Source organism: Ovis aries, chromosome 18 (genome assembly GCF_016772045.2).
Source record: "Ovis aries strain OAR_USU_Benz2616 breed Rambouillet chromosome 18, ARS-UI_Ramb_v3.0, whole genome shotgun sequence".
Taxonomy (NCBI): domain Eukaryota; kingdom Metazoa; phylum Chordata; class Mammalia; order Artiodactyla; family Bovidae; genus Ovis; species Ovis aries.
The window spans coordinates 3,811,456-3,833,923 of NC_056071.1; the positions used below are offsets into that span (position 1 = coordinate 3,811,456).

Here is a 22,468-nt window from a genome sequence, read left to right on the forward strand (position 1 = left end):
GTAGAAGGGGATGACAGAGGATAAGATGGCTGGATGACATCACTGACTTGATGAACTTGAATTTGAGTAAGCCCCAGGAGTTGGCGATGGACAGCGAAGCCTGGTTTGCTGTAGTCCACAGGGTCACAAAGAGTTGGACATGACTGGGCGACTAAACTGAAACTGAATTGAACACAGTCAAAGGCATTAATGCAGTCAATGAAGCAGAGGTAGATGTTTTTCTGGAATTTTCTTGCTTTCTCTATGATGCAACGAATGTTGACAATTTGATCTCTGGCTCCTCTGCCTTTTCTAAAGCCAGTTTCACATGGCAAGCATGTGGGGTTGGTTTGCCACTCTCCCTCCTGTGGACCATGTTTTGTAGAAGTCTCTACTATGACCCATTCATCTTAGATGGCCGTGGATGGCATGGCTTATAGCTTCATTGAGTTATGTAAGCTCCTTTTCCATGATAAGGCAGTGATCCATGAAGGGGTTGGTGAGCTATAAAACGTTGATGAAATCTTCATCAAGGAAATGGAAAGATATTTCATTATCTTGGGATAGAAGACTTAGTGTGATGATTGAGCTTAAGCTGATGATCTGAGCCACAGTCAGCTCCAGTTTTTTTTTTTTTTTTTTTTTGCTGACTGTATAGAGCTATTCCATCTTTGCCTGCAAAGAATATACTCAGTCTGATTTTGATATTGATCATCTGTTAATGTCCATGTGTAGAGTTGTCTCTTGTGTTGCTGGAGAAGGGTGTTTACTATCACCAGTGCATTTTCTTGGGAAAATTTCTGTTAGCCTTTGTGTACTCTGAGGCCAAACTTGCCTATTACTCCAGGTATCTTCTGACTTCCTACTTTTGCATTCCAGTCCCCTGTGATGAAAAGGACATCTTTTTTAGTGTTAGTCTAGAAAGTTTTCATAGAACCATTCAACTTCATCTTCTTTGGCATCAGTGCTTTGGGAATATACTTGGATTACTATGATGTTGAATGTTTTGCCTTGAAAACGAACAGATCATTCTGTTGTTTTTGAGACTGCATCTAAGTACTGTATTTGAACTCTTGTTAAATATGAGGGCTACTGCATTTCTTTTAAGGGATTCTTGCCCACAGTAGTAGATATAATGGTCATCTGAGTTAAATTCATCCATTCCTGTCCATTTTAGTTCACTGACTCATATCATGTCAATATGTCAGGAAATTTGGAAAACTGCAGTGGCCACAGGACTGGAAATGGTCAGTTTTCATTCCAATCCCAAAGAAAGGCAGGGTCAAAGAATGTTCGAAATACCAGACAATTGTACTCATTTTACATGCTTGTAAGATTATGTTCAAAATCCTTCAAGGTAGGCTTCAACAGTACATGAACCAAGAACTTCAGGTATAGAAACTGGATTTAGAAAAGGCAGAGGAACCAGAGATAAAATTGCCAACTTTCTGTGAATCATACTGAAAACAAGGGACTTCCACAAAAGCATCTACTTCTGCTTCATTGACTAGGCAAAAGCCTTTGACTGTGTGGATCACAACAAACTGTGGAAAACTTTTTTAAAGAGACGGGAATACTAGACCACCTTACCTGTCTCCTGAGAAACTTGTATGAAGGTTAAGAAGCAACAGTTAGAACCTTACATAGAACAACTGACTGGTTCCAAATTGGGAAAGGAGTACAACAAGCCTGTATATTGTCAACCTGTTTATTTAACTTATATGCAGTCTGCAGTTCATGGGGCTGCGAAGAGTTGGACACAGCTGAGCGACTTCACTTTCACTTTTCATTTTTCATGAATTAGAGAAGGAAATGGCAACCTACTCCAGTGTTCTTGCCTGGAGAATCCCAGACAGGCGGAGCCTGATGGCCTGCCATCTGTGGGGTTGCACAGAGTCAGACACGACTGAAGTGATTTAGCAGCAGCAGCAGCAGCAGCAGCAGCAGCAGCGTACATCATGTGAAATGCTGGGTTGGGTGAAGCACAAGCTGGAATCAAGATTCCTGGGGAAATATCAGTAATCTCAGATATGCAGATGATACCACTCTAATGGCAGAAAGTGAAAAGGAACTGAAGAGCCTCTTGATGAAGGTGAAAAAGAAGAGTGAAAAAGGTGGCTTAAAACTAAACATTCAATAAACAAATATCATAGCATCTGGCCCTATTGCTTCATGGCAAATAGAAATGGAAAAATTGGAAGTAGTGACAGATTTTGTTTTCTTGGGCTTCAAAGTCACTGCAGGTGGTGACTGCAGCCATGAAATTAAGATGCTTGCTCCTTGGAAGGAAAGCTATATAAAACAAACCTAGACAGCAGAGGCATCACTTTGCAGACAAAAGTTCTTTTTCTGTTAGCTATGGTTTTTCTTTTAGTCATGTACTGATGTGAGAGTTGAGCACTGAAGAATTGATGCTTTTGAATGTGGTACTCTAGTCTTGAATGTGAAGACTCTTGAGAGTCCCTTGGACAGCAAGGAGATCCAACCAGTCAATCCTAAAGATATCAACCCTGAATATTTACTGGAAAGACTGATGCTGAAGTTGAAGCTCCAGTACTTTGGCCACCTGATGCAAAGAGCTGACTCAGTGACAAGAACCTGATGCTGGGAAAGATTGAAGGCAAAAGGAGAAGGGAGTGGCAGAGGACGAGATGATTAGATATTATCACCAACTCGATGGACATGAATTTGAGCAAACTCCAGAAGATAGGCAAGGACTGGGGAGCCTGGCATGCTGCAGTCTGTGGTATCACAAAGAATTGGAAACAACTTAGCAGTTGAACAACGCTATGTTATATGTGGTTTTGATTGCCTAGCCCCAAAAAGATTGACATCAAGATTTTTTTCACTAAAATATAATGTCAATAATGTTTTTCATTAAAATATAATTTATTGACTTTTTAGCATGATGAGTTTGTGTGTGTGTGTGTGTGTGTGTGCGCAATAAGTAAGACAAAGAGTCTGTTCGCCTCCAGGCTCTAAGTGGCAATCTGGATAAAGAGGTCAGTCTTGTGTCTCTGGACTCGTCAGCAGACAGTCCTGCCACTGTGACAAGGGGCACTGTGACAGAGGCCATTTCCTGTCTTGGTGTCTGGGTCATTTTCTCAGCTCATGATTGATAATTTTAGGATGAGAAGGTTCAGGATGGGGCAAAGAACAGCAACCAAACAAAAATTTGCATTGGTATTGTGGCAGAGGCAAGTAGAAAGTATAGTCCATGTAATTCCTCTTTGGGTGCCGTCAGTCTTTTGAGGAAACAAATGTGGTTGACTCTTAGTAAAACTTACCCTAGGCAGCTTTGCAGTGTTCATTTATATTGCACAGTTTATGAATATGATTCTTCTCAAATATACAGATTATGAATCTTTAGGAAATGGTGATTTCCAAATAGAATTGCTTGATAGAATTTCCAAATAGATTTCCAAGATAGAAATGAAATGAAAACTTGAAAGTGAATTCCTTTTTGAACTAAATGCAGAGGGCTCAATTCCATCAGTCCTATTTTATGCTCTTCTTCAATAAAATCTGTTCTTTTTCACTCAGAAAATTGCCATCCCTTCTCCCCTCATTCCTGACTTTCTTGCATCTGTGTAACCCTTCATCCTTCTCCCAACTACCCAGAGCTTAATCCTTTTTAAAAATTTCTGGTAAAATTCACATAACATAACACTTGCTATTTTAACCACTTTCAAGTATGCAGCTCAGTGGTATTTAGTACATTCAGGTTATTGTGCAGCCATGACCACCATCCATCCCTAGAGCTCTTCAGTTTGTGTAACTGAACCTGTAGCCTTTAAGCACTAACTTTGCATTGTCTCTGCCTTCTGCCTCTTAGCAGCCACCGTTCTAAGTTCTATCTCTGCGAGTTTGACTACTCTAGGTGCTTCATATAAGTGGAAGCACAGTGTGTCTGTTTGTGATTGTCTAATTTCGCTCAGTGTAATGTGCCCAAGCTTCATCCATGTTGTAACATGTGTCAATGTACTGTATATACATACATATACATATATATTTAAATCTTTCTGTGTATTATTATGTTTTGATATCTTAAAAATGCTTCCTGATTGGGCAGCTACTGCCCCTTCCAGGGTTAGCCAGTTCTTTGTGATGGCAAGGGGCCAGCTTGGAGCAGGTCTTTGAGCATACAGTCTGTCCAATCCAGAGTCATATCTCCTCTATGTGATGGCTTTTACATCACAGGAGACAATACTCTGGTGTTTTAATTATCCCAAGACCTGGTACCAGGCCGCTGGAGACCACGTGTATAGCTGCAAGCCCACAGGAGTTATTCAAGCTAGCCAAACTAGCTGATCTGAGTTGTTACCTTTCCCCCCAGAGACCTCTTTTCAGATCATGACCTCAGCATCCCCTCCTTTGCCCTGTCTTCTGCCTCCCGACCACCCTTACGCCTTTCCCATGTAGTCCTGCAAAGCATGCCGTACCACCCATCTCTAGGACCTGGGAGTGAATTAGCTTTGTTTTCCTGAGCCTGTCCTGAGCTGTAGCTGACTGACCATCATGTGAACAAGCACAGAAAGGCTAAGTGATATTCCACGTGTGTATGCTGCATTTGGTTTACCCATTTATCTCTCTAGGACATATGACTTGATCCCACCTTTTGGCTGCTGTGAACATAGATGTACTCATATGTTTGAGTCTCTGATTTTAATTCCTTTGGGTATATAACCAGAAGTGGAATTGCTGGGTCACAGGGTGGTTCTGTTTTTAGTATGTTTGAGGAGCCACCATACTGTTTTCCATAGTGCCTGCATCATTTTGTATTCCCACCAGCAGTGCACACGGTTTTCGTTTTCTCCATGTTGTTGCCAGCATTTGTTTATGCTTTTTTTAAAATTTAAATAGCAGTCTTCATAATGGATATGAAGCTGTTTTCATTTGCCTTTCCCTAGTGACTAATAATGTTAGGTATCTTTTCATGTGCCTATGGGTCATTGTTTGTCTCTTTTGCCTTAAGTCCTTTACCCATTTTTAAATCAGGTTGTTTTGCGTATTTGTTGTTGAGTTTTTGGAGTTCTTTTTATTTTTTTGATATCAAACGTACAACATACATGATTTGCAGATGTTTTCTCCCATTATACGGGTTGCCTATCCACCGTGTTGGGCTTCCTAGGTGGCTCAGTGGTAAAGAATCTGCCTGCCAATGCAGGAAATGCGGTTTTGATCCCTGGGTCGGGAAGGTCTCCTGGAAAGGGAAATGGCAAACCACTCTAGTATTCTTGCCTGGGAAATCTCATGAATAAAGGAGCTTGGCAGACTATAATCCATGGATCATAGAACAGTCAGACATGACTTAGCAACCAAAGAACAACAGCAACAACAACAACAACAATCCACTATGTTAATTGTGTCCTTTGATGCAACAAAAATAATAAACTGGACTTTTTAATCTTGATGTAGTCCAGTTAATTTTTTTCTTTTATTGCCTGTGCTTTTGGTGTCATATATAAGAAATCATTACCAAATTCAATGTCATTAAGCTTTTCTCCTGTGTTTTCTTCAAAGAGCTTTGTAGTTTCAAACCATCCTTTTGGTTTCTCATCCATTTTTAGTTAATTTTTCTATATTGTGTAAAGGTTCAACTTCATTTTTTTGCTTGTGGGTATCCAGTTTACATAACACCATTTGTTGTAAATACTTTTTCCCCACTGAATGGTCTTGACATGCTGTTGAAAATCATTTGTTATGGCTTAATCTCTGGTCCTTGAGTTGTAAATCTTGAGCCTCCTGTGGCCACCCTGTTTCCTGAGTACCACTGTCAGGGCCACTTTCCTAAAGATTCTTTTTACTTTAGCATGACACTGCTTAAAGGAGAAGTTGCTTAAAACAGCTTCTCTCCCAGGTTGTGTGTGTGTGTGTGTGTGTGTGTGTGTGTGTGTATGTGTGTGTGTTTTCCAAACTGTTCTCTTAAAACCTTTATTATACTATTGCACTTAATACTTATTTGATACTTCCCGCTTCAAGTTGTTAAGGCTTTGCATCTGTAGATCCTTTTTATTTAATAAGATTAAAAGCTCTAGACACCTAAAATCTGGTAAATACCATGAAACAACCAGAAAAAATCTCTTGCAAAAAGTAGGTCCTCAACTGACTGACTTAATATAGCCTTTGTATAACATTAATAAGGTTATGCAGCATTTGGAGACAGAATATTTGCTGAATCCAATTAAGTTGAAGAAAGATGCTACTTGCTGTTCAAAGTAGTTAGCAAAGCTCAGTTTAAAATGCTGAATAGTTCTTTAATAAAATTTAAACACTATGTACATAGTTCATAGAATCATATTGGGGTGTTTTCCAAAATGCCAACAGCTCTGAAGCTAACATGACTAGGTTGTGCTGACAGAATAGTTGACTCCAGGTCATTATCATCATTTTTATTTTCGTGAAGATCTGGACAACATGGCTGCAGACTGCTGGGTATGTAATTGAACAACAGACTTGAGCTTACAGGTGCCACTCATCAATGATTACTTATTTAGCAAAACTGGAGGAAGCTTGTTGTAATAATTGCTGATACAAAAACTCTTGTTTCCATAGAAATACCTTATTTATATGCAGAGGTTCAGGAGTCTTATTTATGTTCCTCCAGGCCAGAAATGGAGAAGGCAATGGCAACCCACTCCAGTACTCTTGCCTGGAAAATCCCATGGACGGAGGAGCCTGGTAGGCTGCAGTCCATGGAGTTGTGAAGAGTCAGACATGACTGAACGTCTTCACTTTCACTTTTCACTTTCGTGCATTGGAGAAGGAAATGGCAACCCACTCCAATGTTCTTGCCTGGAGAATCCCAAGGATGGGGGAGCCTGGTGGTCTGCCATCTCTGGGGTTGCACAGAGTCGGACCCAACTGAAGCGACTTCATAGCAGCAGCAGCAACAGGGCAGAAATACTCTGAAATTGGTGTTCTTCTCCCCTGTACCAATCAGTTGCTGAGTGCTGGGGAAAGGAAGCCACCTCCTTTCCAGTGGCACAGACCCCTGACTTGGAGTTTGTTTTGGGAATCTCATTATTGGTCTTTCAAGTTCCATTTCTGCCATAGAGAGGGGAACTGATTTTCTTTAAGGTTAAATGAGCTAATTTTACCTCTGATGCACAGTTAGATATGACAGTTTTTTGTTGTATGAATTTTACTCCCTCATAGTTGGAAGTCAGTCCTTAACTGACTGAAGTGTTATTCTTTTCTGAGTTGCAGAATTTGAAATCTGTGATATGCGTGTGTGTCTTTACGTAATAATGGTAACAATGAATGTTTCTTAATCTCCTTTGGTATATGTATTCTCCAGATCTTTGCTTTGAGTTGCACCAAAGTAATGGATGAATAACTTGAATTATCCCTGATATTACTCATTGTGTGGGTGTGTGTTAGTCGCTCAGTCGTGTCTGACTCTTTGTGACTCCATGGACTGTAGCCCACCAGGCTTCTCTGTCCATGGAATTCTCCAGGCAAGAATATTGGAGTCAGTTCCCATTTCCTCCTCCAATATTACTCATTACTTAGGTTTGATTTCATAGCATAACTTTGATATTTCTTATGTGATATCTTATATTTAACCTTTTTATGTTTTCTCTGTCATATAATCAGCTAAACAAAGACTAAAGAGTATCACAGTCATCTATCACTGACAACTTGCAGTGTATAAATATCCTGTTTTTTTACAATTAAATTTACTAACTGTAAGAATCCTTCATCATTTAAGAATTGTAACTGCCATGCAGGTCCCAGAGAAAAATCCACCACTTTTCCATATGCTGTTGAGCTGTCAGTGTGTGACTCAGAGGAAGTTGAGGAGCGCTTTCTGGCCCATTGTATTAACTAATATACATGTGTTTTCTCCACAGTAAAACCCACTGTAATTGATGTTGACATCTATGTTAACAGCATTGGTCCTGTGTCATCAATAAACATGGTAAGAAGCTTCTTTTCTGATCTGATGGTCTTTGTATCAGTTCTTGCTTACGTTCTTATTGTGGATTTCTGTTCAAGATTTATCATGCAAGTTTAAGCTCACAATTGGCTTCTTAAATATATAGCATTTATTGAAAGTTTAAACACTGAAAGTGATAAAACTCAAGGAATAGAGATGGCGATTAAAAAGTATCTCATCCCATGTTTTTCTCTGGATATATGCCCAGGAATGGAACTGCAGGGTCTTATGATAGCTCTATGTTTAGTTTTTTTAAGGAACCTCAATACTGTTCTCCATAGTGGCTGTACCAGTTTACATTCTCATCAACAGTGGAGGAGGAGTCTCTTCTCTCCACACCATCTCCAGCATTTACTGTTTGTGGATTTTCTAATGATGGCCATTCTGGCTGGTATGAGGTCATACCTCATTGTGGTTTTGATTTGCATTTCTCTAATAATTAATGATGTTAAACATCTTTTCATGTGCCTGTTGGCCATCTGTAGGTCTTCTCTGGAGAAATGTCTATTTAGATCTTCTGCCCATTTTTTGAGTGGGTTGTTTGTTTTGATGCTGTTAAGTGTCATGAGCTGTTTGTAAATTTTGGAAACTGATCCCTCATTAGTAACATCATTTGCAAATATTTTCTCCCAATTTTTGGGTTGTCTTTTGGTTTTGTTTATTGTTTCCTTTGCTGTGCAAATCTTTTGAGTTTAAGTAGGTCCCATTTAAAATTTCTGTTTGTATTTCCATTATTCTGGGAGATGGATCAAAAAAATATGTTGCTGTGATTTATGTCACAGAGTGTTCTGCCTGTGTTCTCCTCTAACAGTTGTATGGAGTCCAGTCTCACATTTGGGTCTTTAATCCATTGGAGCTTATTTTTGTGTATGGAGTTACAGAATGATCTATTTTCATTTTTTTTTTACATTTGGCTGTCCAGTTTTCCCAGCACCATTTGTTGAAGAGACTGTCTTTTCACCATTGTGTAGTCTTGCCTCCCTTGTCATAGGTTAATTGACCATTCGTGCATGGTGTTATTTTAGGGTTTTCTATCCTATTCCATTGATATGTGTTTCCATTTTTGTGCTAGAACCGTAGTGTGTCCATCCCCATCTTGTCCATGCGTTGTTTACTGTATGTAGATTTCCATGTGATGTTATGTGCAGTTGTGTAGTCATTGGCTGTGTCTGACCTCATTAAAACTAGGGATGAATATAAATGACATTTTTAAAATTTTAGTTCATTTTTTCAAGGTCCAAAAGACCTGCCTTTCAGTGTTTCTCAGGAAAGAATGTGAGAATACTCAGCTTATACTTCTGTTTTCCTGGGGGTAAATATACTACTGCCTGTTTTTTAAAAGAAAATATGGGGTCAAGTACATGTGTAATTTCCCTGAATAAAAATTTAGTATGTTTTCACATACTTATAAGCAAAAAGTCTCCAGAAGTAACTGTTTCCAGTGTAGATGTCCTTTCCTGTACAGAGTGCTTGGTTCTTAGGAAGGTGCTGGAATGTTGGAATCCACTAGTGTCAGGGTCCCCTCATAGGCACTGTAGGCCAGAGTGGGCCTCCCTGACCAGAGTGTGCGGATTCTAGGAGCAGGCCCTTGCCTGCGGGCCAGTGACTTAACACTGGGCTCGTCCTTGTGCTTCCCTGCTGCACAGTGGCTCCTGGATTCAGCAGATGCATGAGGCTGAAGGGGGATTGCACAATGCCAGCTTAAGAAGCCTTCCTTTCATTGCAGAGTTCTGTGGATGGAAATAATCCTTCCAAAAGTAATAGCAAAATTATTTCTTTTCATTGCCTGGTATTAAAAGTGCCCATCTTTTCTCTGATGATAGAAAGGTTCCATGTGGGGCTGAAATTCTATTTATGGGTCACTCACTTTAAAAAAAATCCCCTGTGTCATCCATGCAGTGGAGATGGACCACTAGCAAAGAGGGGACATGAATGAAAGAAGATTTGCTCTACACAGACTATTGGCTGCAGATCGTGAAAGGCAAACTGTGACTGTAAACTGTGCTTTTCTCTGATTCAGTAATCAGTCTCTCAGTGTTTCCTGTTCTGGAATTTTATTTACTTGTATTAGTTCCGTAATGCTTTATTCAGACACTGCTTTATGTGTAACACGAAAACAGAAGTGCCTCCAAAGATACATAGTCATAAAACTGTTTTAGGAACAGTTGCTTGTATTTGCATATCTAGGGATGTTCATGAACTCCTGTGACCTTGAGATCTACTCTGTGCCCAGAATCAGTCTTTGATGCTGGAATTGATAGACTTTTCTGTGTGAAAATCATAGCCTGCAGAGGAGGCTAAAAATAAGTGACAGTCCCCACAGGGTGATAAGAGCTCTGCTAACGGCCAGCACCCCCTTGGAAGGCCCATTGCAGTTAGGATAGATTTCTCTGATGAGGTCTTTTCAGCCTGAGGTGAGGCTGCTAGGCGGGGCTCGGACAGGTGGGACAAGTGGGAAGTCGGCAGGAAAAAGCAGGACAACAGACACGTGACGCAGCTGGGGACCAGCTGACTTGATGTTTGAAGCCATGGGGTGCGTGGCCTGGGGAACTGTGGGGACTGAGACTTGGAGGCCGCATGTGCTGAGAGTTTGGCTTTCCCTCAGCTCTGCCCTGGACAGACCCTGCACTGGGGAGCGTGTGGACACTCCCGTCTGAGTAAGTGCAAGTCTGACTTCACGAGAGATTGGCTCAAATCCAGATTTATGAACAAGCCATCCTGATGCCGAGGGGTCAGAGCAAAGACAGATTCACTTTCCTGAAGGAGGGAATGTGCAAAACCCCTGAGGGAGGTTTCAGAGGCCTCGGGAGGCAAGGGCTTCCTTTTTTTTAAATTTAAATTTTTAGTTGTGAAAAAACATTTTTAGGTTCACATCAAAGTTGAGAAGAAGGTGCAGAGATTCCCTATATTCCTCCCTGCCTCCACTCATGCACGGCCTCCCCGACTGTGAAAACATTTGTTACAATCAGTAAACCCATGCTGACAGGTCATCATCACCCAGAGCCCACGGTTTACATTAGGAGTCCCTCCTGATGTTGTACATCTGTGAGCTTGGACCAATCTGTAACGACATGTTTCAACCATCACAGTATCATGCAGAGTAGTTCCACTGCCCCAAACATTCTCTCTGCATCTGCTTCCTGAAGGATGAGTACTTCCAGCCTTTGTGTTCCTAGCTGTTTGCTTAGAAGTCAGAGTGATAGAGGGCTTCTTCTCACATTGCCAGGTACATTACATTTACCCACTGTATCCATGAAAGCAAATGATACACTTTCAAAAAGTATTGTAAAGTGCTTTAATGTGGACCTCATGAAAAAGAAAAGCAATTTAAAAGTAGAGAACTGACTATTGAACTGGGAATTGGGGAGTCAGCAATAATAATATAAAAAAGAATATGAGAGAGACCAAAACAAATTAAAAAACACATTGTGGGAGAAAGGCACAATTTAGAGATGTGTACAGGATTTAATGATGTAAATTTTTATTGCAGTTTTGACTGTAGCTAAAGCCTGATAAATTTATGACTTCCTCTAACTATTCATTTAACAAGGAAAGAGAGAAAACGATGTCTTCCTCTTCTTCCTCTTTTCCTTCCTGCTTTTCTGCTTCTTTTATTGATATTATTCATGGTGAAGTTTCAGTCTCAGACATTTTCCTCCCTGCTAAATAAAATGAAGTTGCATTCAGTTACTTCCTTAACAGAGTGTTTTCCATTGTCTTTTCTCTCCTGGAGTTGTTTATCCTTTTTCTAGTTACAGAGAGATTAGAAACGATTCAGATGGGTTGAAGAGAACCTTTTTCTATTTTTCTGTAAGCTTCAATCACATCCTCTGTCTTTGTCATTGTGCGAATTTTAACATATCTAAATGTGCACAGCTCCTCATAGAATTACCCATGATTTGTTTCAAGCCTTGTATGGAAGCTGCATATAAGGAAGCTTGAGAGTTTTTTTTGAGAATATTTACCATAAGAGACCTTACTGGAATGGAACAAAGTAAACTGATGTTTTGATGCCTCCTCCGTGCTATCCGCCTGTCTTGTATGATCTTCTATGAGTTCATGGTAGAGAAGATATTGCCTTTTGCACGTATTTGTGAGGAGGAGCTGGATGGAGCTGATTGGATGGAGACCTTGGAGCAGTGTTTCTGTCTCCAGCCTGCTGTGTCTGTGGTCATCAGAACGTGCAGCAGCAACACCTAGAGAGCTACAGCTCGGGCTTGAAACTTGAGATGGAAAGGGCTCGAGGGCGAGTCTGATGTTGGGATAAAATTTTCCTGTTATTAAAAATACTAATAGACTTTGTTTTTAGAGCAGTTTAAAATTTTTCCCAACTCATTGAGATATAGTTGATATATAACATTATATAAGTTTAAGGTGATTGTACATATATATATATATATATATATATGTATTGCAGAATAATTGAAACAGTAACATTAGTTCATACTTTCTTTGCCACACATGATCGTTTTTTTTGGTGTGGGTGATAAAAATTTTAAGATCTACTCATTTAGACACTATCAAGTATATATTAACCATATTGTTAACTGTAGTCACTGTGCTATATATTCTATCCCTGGGACTTACTTATCTTAATACTGGACATTTGTACACTTCAACCAACATTTACCCACAAGTACCCTCTGCCATCCCTGGAAACAATGGATCTGCTCTGTTCTTATGATTTCTGGTTTATAAGATTCTACATATAAGTATGATCATAGAGTATTTGTGTTACTCTGACTTATTTCATATAGCATAATTTTAAATGAGATGGTTGGATGACATCACCAACTCAAGGGACATGGGTTTGGGTGGACTCTGGGAGTTGGTGATGGACAGGGAGGCCTGGCGTGCTGCGGTTCGTGGGGTCGCAAAGAGTCGGACATGGCTGAGCTACTGAACTGAACTGAACTGAATTTTAAATTTACTAAAAACCTAGTGGGAATCACAGAGAGTTCGCATATACTTCTACATGCACACACACCCACATGCTCCTCATATTATTAACATCTTGCCATTATTGTGGTGCATTTTGTTATGAGTGATGAATGGATACTGTCACATTATTAGATGAAGCTCATAGTTTACATGAGGGTTCACCTTTGGCGGTGTTCCTTGTATGGAGTTTCACAAATGTATGACGAGATGTGTAATGTACTCACCATAACTGAATACAATAGTGTAGAGTATTTTCACTGCCCTGAAAATCCTGTTTATCACTATCCTCCATTTCTTTAAATATTGCTTCAGTAACCTTCTATTTCTCTCTTTTCATGTTCTAGGGCTCCAGTCCTGTGACTATTAAGGATTTCTCCCAAGTCCCATTTGTCCCTTATGCTTATGGTTTATTTCCATCCCTTTGATCTCCATGTTTCAATGGACACCTTTCAATCTACCTTCAGTTTGAGTAAGCTCCAGGAGTTGGTGATGGATAGGGAAGGCTGGCGTGCTGCAGTTCATGGGGTTACAAAGAGCTGGACATGACTGAGACTGACGTGAACTGAAGGTAGATGGGCTTGTCCGTGTAAAACCAGTGCATTTTAAACAGGCTGTTTTTCCTCTTTTGTTTATCCTCCTGTGTCTTGGAACTTTTCACTGCTCTATACAACATGTCTTAAAATGCCTTGTTGCATGGAGCAGTCATGCCCCTTTGTGATGTCTCAACAACTGTCATATATAAGTTACAGCAATGTTAGTTATATTAATCATGTTGCACATTACGTCCCAAATATGTACTTAGCTTATAACTGGAGGTTTGCAATTTTGATCCAGTTCCCTCTTCCGCACCCACCCCATCTCTGGTAACCAGAGATCTGATCTTTTCTGAGTTTATTTCTGAAGTGTATTTGACCTACAATACTATGTTAGTTCCTACTATGCAACCTAGTGAGCTGATATTGCTACACATTACCAAATAATCACCACAATGAGTCTAATCAGTGTCATCGGACGTAAATATTAAATTAGTACTGGATGTATTCGCTACTCTCGACGTTTCATCCCTATGGTTCGCTTATCTTGTAATTGGAAATTTGTGCCTCTTAATCTCCCTCACCTATTTCCCTCATCCCCAAGCCCCCTGCTCTCCGGTAACAACCTTTCTGATTTCTGTCTATAACTCTGTTTTTGTTTTGTTATGTTTGTTCGTTTCTTTCATTTTTTGAACTCCACATATAAGTGAAATCATACTTGCCTTTCTCTCTTTGACTTATTACATTTAGCATAATACCATATAGGTCCATGTTTTGTGGGCTGGTATATGATCTATTCTGTAGAATGTTCCATGTATGCTTGAAAAGAATGTATATTTTTCTATTTTGGATAAAATGCTCTATTGATAGCTATTAAATCTATCTGTACAGTTTAAGGCCAATGTTTCCTTATTGGTTTTTTTTTTTTTTTGTCTGGGTGATCTGCCTATTAATGTTCAGTTCAGTTCAGTTCAGTTGCTCAGTCATGTCCGACTCTTTCTGACCCCATGAATTGCAGCATGCCAGGCCTCCCTGTCCATCACCAACTCCTGGAGTTCACTTAGACTCACGTCCATTGAGTCAGTGATGCCATCCAGCCATCTCATCCTCTGTCGTCCCCTTCTCCTCCTGCCCCCAATCCCTCCCAGCATCAGAGTCTTTTCCAATAATCAACTCTTCGCATAAGGTGGCCAAAGCACTGGAGTTTCAGCTTTAGCATCATTCCTTCCAAAGAACACCCAGGACTGATTATTGGAATGTTAAATTCCCCTACTACTGTGTTACTGTGAATTTCTTCCTTTGTGTCTGTTAAGATTTGCCTTTTGTATTTAGGTGTTCCTATGTTGGGTGTGTATGTGTGTGTATACACACACACATATGTATACACAGTTTTTATATCTTCTTGTTGGATCCATCAATCATTTTTTTCATTATGTAATGACTTTCCTTGTCTCTTGTGATGGTCTCTATTTTAAGGTCTATTTGGTCTGATGTGTCTGGTTTAAAGTCTATGTGGTCTGATATAGCCAGCCTAGCATTATTTTCATTTCCGTTTGCATGGAATAATTTTTTCTATCTTTTCACTGTCAGCCTATGTGAATCTTTACATCTGAGGTGAGTCTCTTATTGGCAGCATATATATGGGTCTTATATTTTTCATCAGTTCAGCCTGTCTATGATTTTATTTGGAAGAGTTAGTCCATTAACATTTCAACTGATTTTTAATAAATATTTACTTATTGCCATTTTGCGAAATTTTTTCAAGTTGTTTTGTATTTCTTTTTTGTTTCTTTTGATCTTTTCCCTGTGATTTGATGGCTATTTTTAGTGTTATATTTAGATTCCCTTTTCTTTTGTATCTGTAAGTATCTATTATAAATTTTTGGTTTGTGGTTAGCATGAAGTTCATATATGACAATTATAGATATATATTCTCATTTCAACCTGATGATCTCTTACACTCAAATGCATTCTAACAGGCTGGCATTTTTACTGCCCCTCACACATTTAGTGTATTTTACATCATATTTTTACATCTTTTTGTTTTGTGTAACCCCTACCTACTTATTGTAGATATATATGATTTTACTACGATTGTTTCTTATCCTTCCTAGTAGCTATGTAAGTGGTTGATTTACTGCCTTTACTGTATATTTGTCTTTACCAATAGATTTTTTCTGCATAAGTTTAATATTTCCGGTGTTTCTTCTTTTTTTCCACTTAGAGAATTCCCTTTAAATTTTCTTATAAAGTTGGCTTGGTGGTGCTGCACTCTGTTGACTGTTGCTTGTCTGTAAAATGCTTTACCTCTCCTTCGGGTATGAATGCTAGTTTTGCCAGAGAGAGTATTTTTGGTTGTGGGTTTTTTCCCCTTTCATCACTTGACACATACTGTGGCTCTATCTTCTGGCCTGCAGAATTTCTGCTGAAAAGTCAGCTATAGTCTCACGGGAGTTCTCTGTTGCTTCTCCCTTGCTGCTTTTCATTTTTTCTCCTTAATTTTTGCCGTTTTAATTTCTGTGTGTCTTGTTGTGTTCCTCTTTGGGTTAATCCTGTATGGGACTCTTCACTTCCTGGACTTAGGTGACTTTCCTTTCCCAGATTAGGGAAGTTTTCCGCTATTTTGTCTTCAAATATGTTCTCTTCCTCTTTCTCCCTCTTCTCCTATAATGTAATGTTAGTGTAGTTGATGTTGTCCCAGAGGTTTCTTAAATTGTCCTCAGTTTATAAGTTTGTTTTTATCTGTTCAGCATTAGTGATTTCTGCTCCTCTGTCTTCTAGCTAGTCAATCTGTTCCTCTGTATCATCCAAGGTATTCTTGATTCCTTCTGGTGTATTTTTATTTCAGTTACTGTATTCTTCCACTCTGTTTGTTTCTTTTTCTATTTTTCTAACTCTTTGTTAAAATGTCTCACTCCGTTTATCCATTCTTCTGAATTTATTGATGATCTTTATGAGTATTACCTTGAAGTCTTTGTCAGGTGGATTGCTTATCTCTACTTCAATTAGTTCTGGGGTTTTATCTTGTTCCTTTGTTTTGAACATACTTCTTTGTTGCCTCATTTTGCCTAAGTCTCTGTGTGCATTAGATATGTCGGTTACACTTACCAATCTGGTACTAGTGGCCTCATGGAGGAGATGTCCTACAGGGCCCAGCAGCACACTCTCCTCTGGTCTCCAGAGCTGTGTTACCTAGGGATGCCCTCTGGGGCTGTGTGGACCCTCCTTTGTGGCAGGGCCGACCTCTGGGGCTGTGTGGACCCTCCTCTGTGGCAGGGCCGACCTCTGGGGCTGTGGCTGTGCCATGGCTGCTGAGCTGGTTGGCTGCTAGGCCCTGCCCTCTGTGCAGTCTAACAGCCACTGACCAGGCTGGGTGTCGGCATTGCTGGCTGTGGGGCCTTGGGCCCCACGGGTGGGTGTCAGCCTGCTGGGGGTTGGGGCTGGGTCCTGAGGATCTGCTGCTGGACGGGTTCAGATCCCATCAGTCCCCGGGTGGGTGGCCCTTGGTCCCTGTACAGCTGACTGCTTGACTTGCGGGGGCGGGGGGGGGGTGTCTCAGGACTGGTGCCAACCTGCTGTTGGGAGGGTAAGGACTCCAAAGTGGTATTTGCCAGCACCAGTGTCCTCATGGTAGAAAGAGCACCCCCAAGTGGCTGTGCCCGCATCTGTGCTCAGGGTGAGCTCCAGCTGCCTCCTGCCACTCCAGGAGATTCTCCAAGATCAGCAGGTGAGTCTGACCCAGGCTCCTTGGAAATGACTGCTTCTGCCCTTGGGTCCTGGAGCATGTGAGACTGCGTGTGTGCTGTAAGAGTGAGTCTATTTCCCACAGCCCTTCTGAAATTAAGCCCTGTGGGTTTTCAAAGCCAAACATTCTAGAGGTTCGTCTTCCTGGTACAGGATCCTTGGGCTGGGGAGCTTAATGTGGGTCTTGGGCCCCTGGCTCACTGGAGAAAACTCTGCCATGTAATTATTTCCCTGTGTGTGGTTGCCCACCCAGGGTGTGTGTCTTGACTGTACCATGTCTCTGCCTCTCCTAGCTGTCTTATTGTGGTTCCTTCTTTACATCTTTACTTCTGGAAAATCTTTTCTGCTAGTCTTCAGGTCATTCTGACAGACAGTTGCTCTGTAAATAGTTGTAGTTTGGTGTGCCCGTGGGAGGGATGTGAGCCCAGGGTCCCACCTACTCCTCTATCCAGACTACTCCAGTCTGTGCTAGCTCTTTTAAACCAGGTAGATGTACGTGTGCCTTGCCTCACTGAACAAGTTAGAAGGGGTGAATCAATAGCATGCATAATATGGAAGAGGATGAAAAGAAATGTATTAATCTGTAGTTCTGTCCAGATGCTGTTTAGTCAATACATACTGCAGGAGTGGTTTGGGTTTTTGGAAAAGATACCGCAATTGGGCTTCCCTGGTAGCTCAGCTGGTAAAGAATCCACCTGCAATGCAGGAGACCCCAAACTGGGGTCTCCTGGGTTGGGAAGATCCAGTTTGGGGTCTCCTGGGTTGGGAAAATCCCCTGGAGAAGGGAAAGGCTACCCCAGTGTTCTGGTCTGGAGAATTCCATGGACTGTATAGTCCATGGGGTCACAAACAGTTGGACATGACGGAGCGAGTTTCACAGCAATTCAAAAGTGAAATCATGTTCCTGACACCTGTTTTAAAGTAATTATCAGACCTCGCGGGCATGAAGGATTGCTGACCTTCACACATCTCTCGGGCCACCGCTGACAACGTGTGGTGGTCCAGTGATGCTGCTGCCAAGGCTCAGGCCAGCCCTGAAGTCCTCTCTTGCAGTTCCCTTGCACTTCTTACTTAGCCACGTACCCAGGAGATTCTGCTTCTTGTCTTACACCCCTGGGACATCCGTCCTCACTGGACATTTCCCTCCCTGCTTTTCTGCATCCTCACTTTGTTCAGCTTGGTTCTCCTTTGCTTGTGTCCCGCTCTCGCCCTGGCCTTGATGGGCCAGCTGCCCCATTCACGTCCCTGTGCCTATGTTGTCCCATTGTTTACAACAGCTGAGCAGGGGTGGGTGTGTGTCCTGATGGGTTGAGTCCCGCTGCTCTGCAGCGGTCTGCTGAGTGCGCTCCTCAGGCTGCTCAGCATCCGGGCTGGAAGGATCCTGAGACACGCTCGAGTCTGCACAAAGCATGCTGCCTGCTGCTTTGTCCCCTGAAGAGTGTGTGAAGTTCTGTAAGGGGACAGAACTGGAATAAAACAAATGGCCGGGCCTTGCAGGCAGGCAAGTTTTACCTTTCCCGTAGTGCAAAGCCACCTGTTCCCAGGTTATGGAGCTGCCCCATGGACACCGAGCTGCTGGGCACATGGATATTCTTGTACACTGGGTCCTCTCTGGTCTCTTTCAGACCAAATGTCCTATGATTTTAGGACACAGCAGGGAAATTTGATTTTATGAAACTGAAGAAACTTGGAAATTTAATTTCCAATGAAAAATTACTTTTGCCAATGATTTTCAAGATTTGCAATCACTCCCCTTTTGTTTCTAGACTCTCTAATCTGCCCATCCTTCTCTTCCATAATACTGAAGTCTAAAAATACTTGTCCTTGAGCTATGCAAAGAATAAAAATGAGCTGGAGTTATGGAAGAAAGCCGTAAAATAGTGTTTTCCTTTATTTTTTTGGCTTCAGAGTTATGTTAGATATTTCGAGAAAGACATTTAAATTAAAAAAAGAAGCAATTAAGTTTTAGGCATCTGAAAGGAATTTACATGAGATAAAAAAATCTGATGCTGTGAATTCAGTTCTCTTTTCTTCTCAAATTGTTCAGCCTTCTTTGAGGCACTGTGTTCTGTTGAGATTGACCAGTCAAGACTTCTCTGTGAGGAGCTGGCCTTTCTGTAAGGTGCCCTGGTGTGTGAAAGCTCTTCCAGTATGCAGCATTCAAGCAGCATTTGTAGACTATTTACTGAAAATCTCTCTCTCTCCCTTGCCCTCAGCAGGGTTGGACAGGCTAAACACCACTGAAGGGAGAACTTTAGATGTTTATAAGCACGATACATCATGTTCCTTTTTTGAAAATTTTGTAATTGGAGTCTCTTTTTTTCTTATTAACACTGAGCTGCAGACATGATTTCTGATGTCTTTCTAGATTTTGTGTAGGCTATCCAGTTACTATTCCTCAGTCAACTAATTCCTAACTGAACATTCTATCTTGGCCATCCAACTTCCCCTTCTTGGTTGTCATAAAGTTAGCAGCATATTCACGATGAGTCATCCAATCAAAAACAACCCTGCAGAGAGTTGGAATCATCTTAGATCTGTGTCTTTTGCTTTCTCAGTCTGTCTTGTGCCGCGGTGCGCTGGCCCAGTGACTCGAGCATAGCAGGGTAGTGGAGTTTGAACTCAGCACCTGCATAGGGACATGGCAGCAGGCGCAATGCTGCTTGTCTCAGGACTTGCTCTGCGCAGTCCCCTGGGTAGACTGTCCTGCATCCCGACCTAGTATAGGAGCTCTTCCGGTAGGTCTTCATATCCATGCAGGAAGGATGGCCCACGAGGCAGGTCTCCCATTGTGGGTCTAAATTGGTGGTGTTTGATTTCTTTAGAGAAAACTGAGGTAGAGCAGCATCGTGACCTCAGTGAGTGCGGGTCCCAAAGACCAGATCTGTTTATGGAGACACAACATCCTGATGGCCTCACCTGATGCAAAAGACAGCTCTTCTGGGTCTCCTCTGTAGCCACACTCTCATCTGTTAATGGAAGAGCTCCTCCTTCACCGATTTTCTCACCTGGGTAAAGTGAGTCAGCCTATCTTCTGCTGGAAAAAAATGTTTCCATCTGAATTTATTTCTGTTTTGAAAATAAATTCATTTGTGTGGTTTTTTTTTAAGATTACACATATAAGTGATGTCATATAATATTTTTCTTTCTCTGTCTGACTTAACTTAGTGTGATAGTCTATAGGTCCAGGCATGCTGCTGCAAATGATATTATTTCATTCTTTTTATGACTGAAAGAAGATATATATATATCTTCTTTATCCATTCCTCTGTTGAAGTTTATTCCATGCTTGGCTATTGTAAATAGTACTGGTGTGAACACTGAGGTACATTTATCTTTTCAAATTACTTTTTCTCTTTTTCAGATATATGCCTAGGAGTGGGATTGCTGGATCATATGGTAGCTGTATTTTTAGTTTTTAAGATTCCTCCATACTGTTTTCAATAGTGACTCTACCAATTTACATTCCCATCAGCAGTGTAGGAGGGTTCCCTTTCCTCCGCACCCTTTTCACCATTTATTATTTGTAGACTTTTTGATGATTAGCATTCTGAGTCGTGTGAGGTGATACCTCATTGTAGTTTTGATTTGCATTTCTCTGATAATTAGTGATGTTCATATTTTCTTTGTTTTCCTGATTTAGTCTCGGGAAATTGTACATTTCTGGAAATTTACCCATTTTTTACTAAGTTGACCATTTTATTGGCATGTAATTGTAGTAATTTTTTGTGATCCTTTGTATTTCTGTGGTGTACATTGTAACTTCTTCTTTTTTATTCCAGATTTTGTTGACTTGGATCCTCATTTTTTTCTTTATGAGTCTAGCTAAAGGCTTATCAGTTTTGTTTATCTTTTAAAAATCAACTCTTAATTTCATTGATCTTTATTATCATTTTTAAATCTCTATTTCACTTATTTCTACTGTGATCATTGTGATTTCTTTCCTTTTATTAACTTTGGGGTTTCTTTGTTTTTCTTTTTCTAGTTCCTTTGGGTGTAAGTGATACCTCATTGTAGGTTTGATTTGCATTTCTCTGACAATTAGTGATGGTGAACATCTTTTCACTTGCTTTTGGGCGTCTATAAGGTAGCACAGTGGTCAAGAATCCACCTGCCAATGCAGGAGATGTGGGAGCCTTGGATTTTATCCTTGGGTTGGGAAGATCCCCTGGAGAAGGAAACTGCAATCTACTCCAGTATTTTTGCCTGGGAAATCCCATGGACAGAGGAGCCTGATGGGCTATAGGCCATGAATGGGATTGCAAAGAGTTGTGCACACACACACACACACACACACATCTTCTTTGGAGAAATATTTCCTAGGTCTTCTGCCCATTTCTTGATGGGGAGATATGTGAGCTGTTTGTATGTTTTGGAGATTAATTGCATTGTTTGTAAATATTTTCTCCCAGTTCATGGGTTGTATTTTCCTTTATGGTTTCTTTGTGTGTGTGTGTGTGTAAAACCTTTCAAGCTTACTTAGGTCTCGTTTGCTTATTTTTGCTTTTGTTTCTGTTACTCTAGGAAATGATCCCAAATTTATTTTTGCAATTTATATGAGAGTATCCTGTCTGTATATTCCTCTAAGAGTTATAATATATGGTCTTACATTTAGGTTTTTAAACCACTTTGAGTTTATATATGGTCTTAGAGAATGTTCTAACTTCATTGTTTTACATATTTACATCTTTTACATGCCCAGTTTCTCAAGAGACTGTTTTTGTTTTTCTTTCCATTTTATATTCTTGCTGCTTTTGTTGTAGATTAATTAACCACAGGTGCTGGGCTTTGTATCCTGTCCAATTGATCTTTAAGGCTGTCTTTGTCCCAGTACCATACTGTTTTGATTACTGTAGCTCTATAGTATTGTCTAAAGTCAGGGAGTGTGATTTCTCCAGCTCCATTCCTTTTCTCAAGATTCAGGATCTTTTATATTTCCATACAAATTAATTTTTTGTTTCAGTTCTATGAAAAATGCCTTGGTAATTTGATAGAAACTGCATTGAATCTGTAGGTTACCTTGGGTAGTATGGTCAATTTACTAATATTGATTCTTCCAATCCAAGAACATGATATATCTTTCCATCTGTTTCTGTTGTCTTCTATTTCTTTTATCAGCATTTTACAGCTTTTGGAGTATAGGTCTTTTTCCTCCTTAGGTAGGTTTATTACTAGGTATTTTATTCTGTTCGGTTCAGTTCAGTTCAGTCACTCAGTCGTGTCCAACTCTTTCCGACCCCATGAATTGCAGCACACCAGGCTTCCCTGTCCATCACCAACTCCCAGAGTTCACTCAGACTCACGTCCATCGAGTCAGTGATGCCATCCA

General features: G+C 40.6%; 1 protein-coding gene across 1 annotated transcript in view; it reads left to right on the top strand.

The window, feature by feature from the left end:
• Positions 1 to 22,468, top strand: part of GABRG3 (gamma-aminobutyric acid type A receptor subunit gamma3) — an 833,483-nt gene that overhangs the window by 71,539 nt on the left and 739,476 nt on the right. Inside the window, exon 3 of the mRNA XM_027956997.3 lies at positions 7,836 to 7,903. Within this exon, the coding sequence (XP_027812798.3) occupies positions 7,836 to 7,903 (68 nt within the window). The remainder of the gene's footprint in view (positions 1 to 7,835; positions 7,904 to 22,468) is intronic.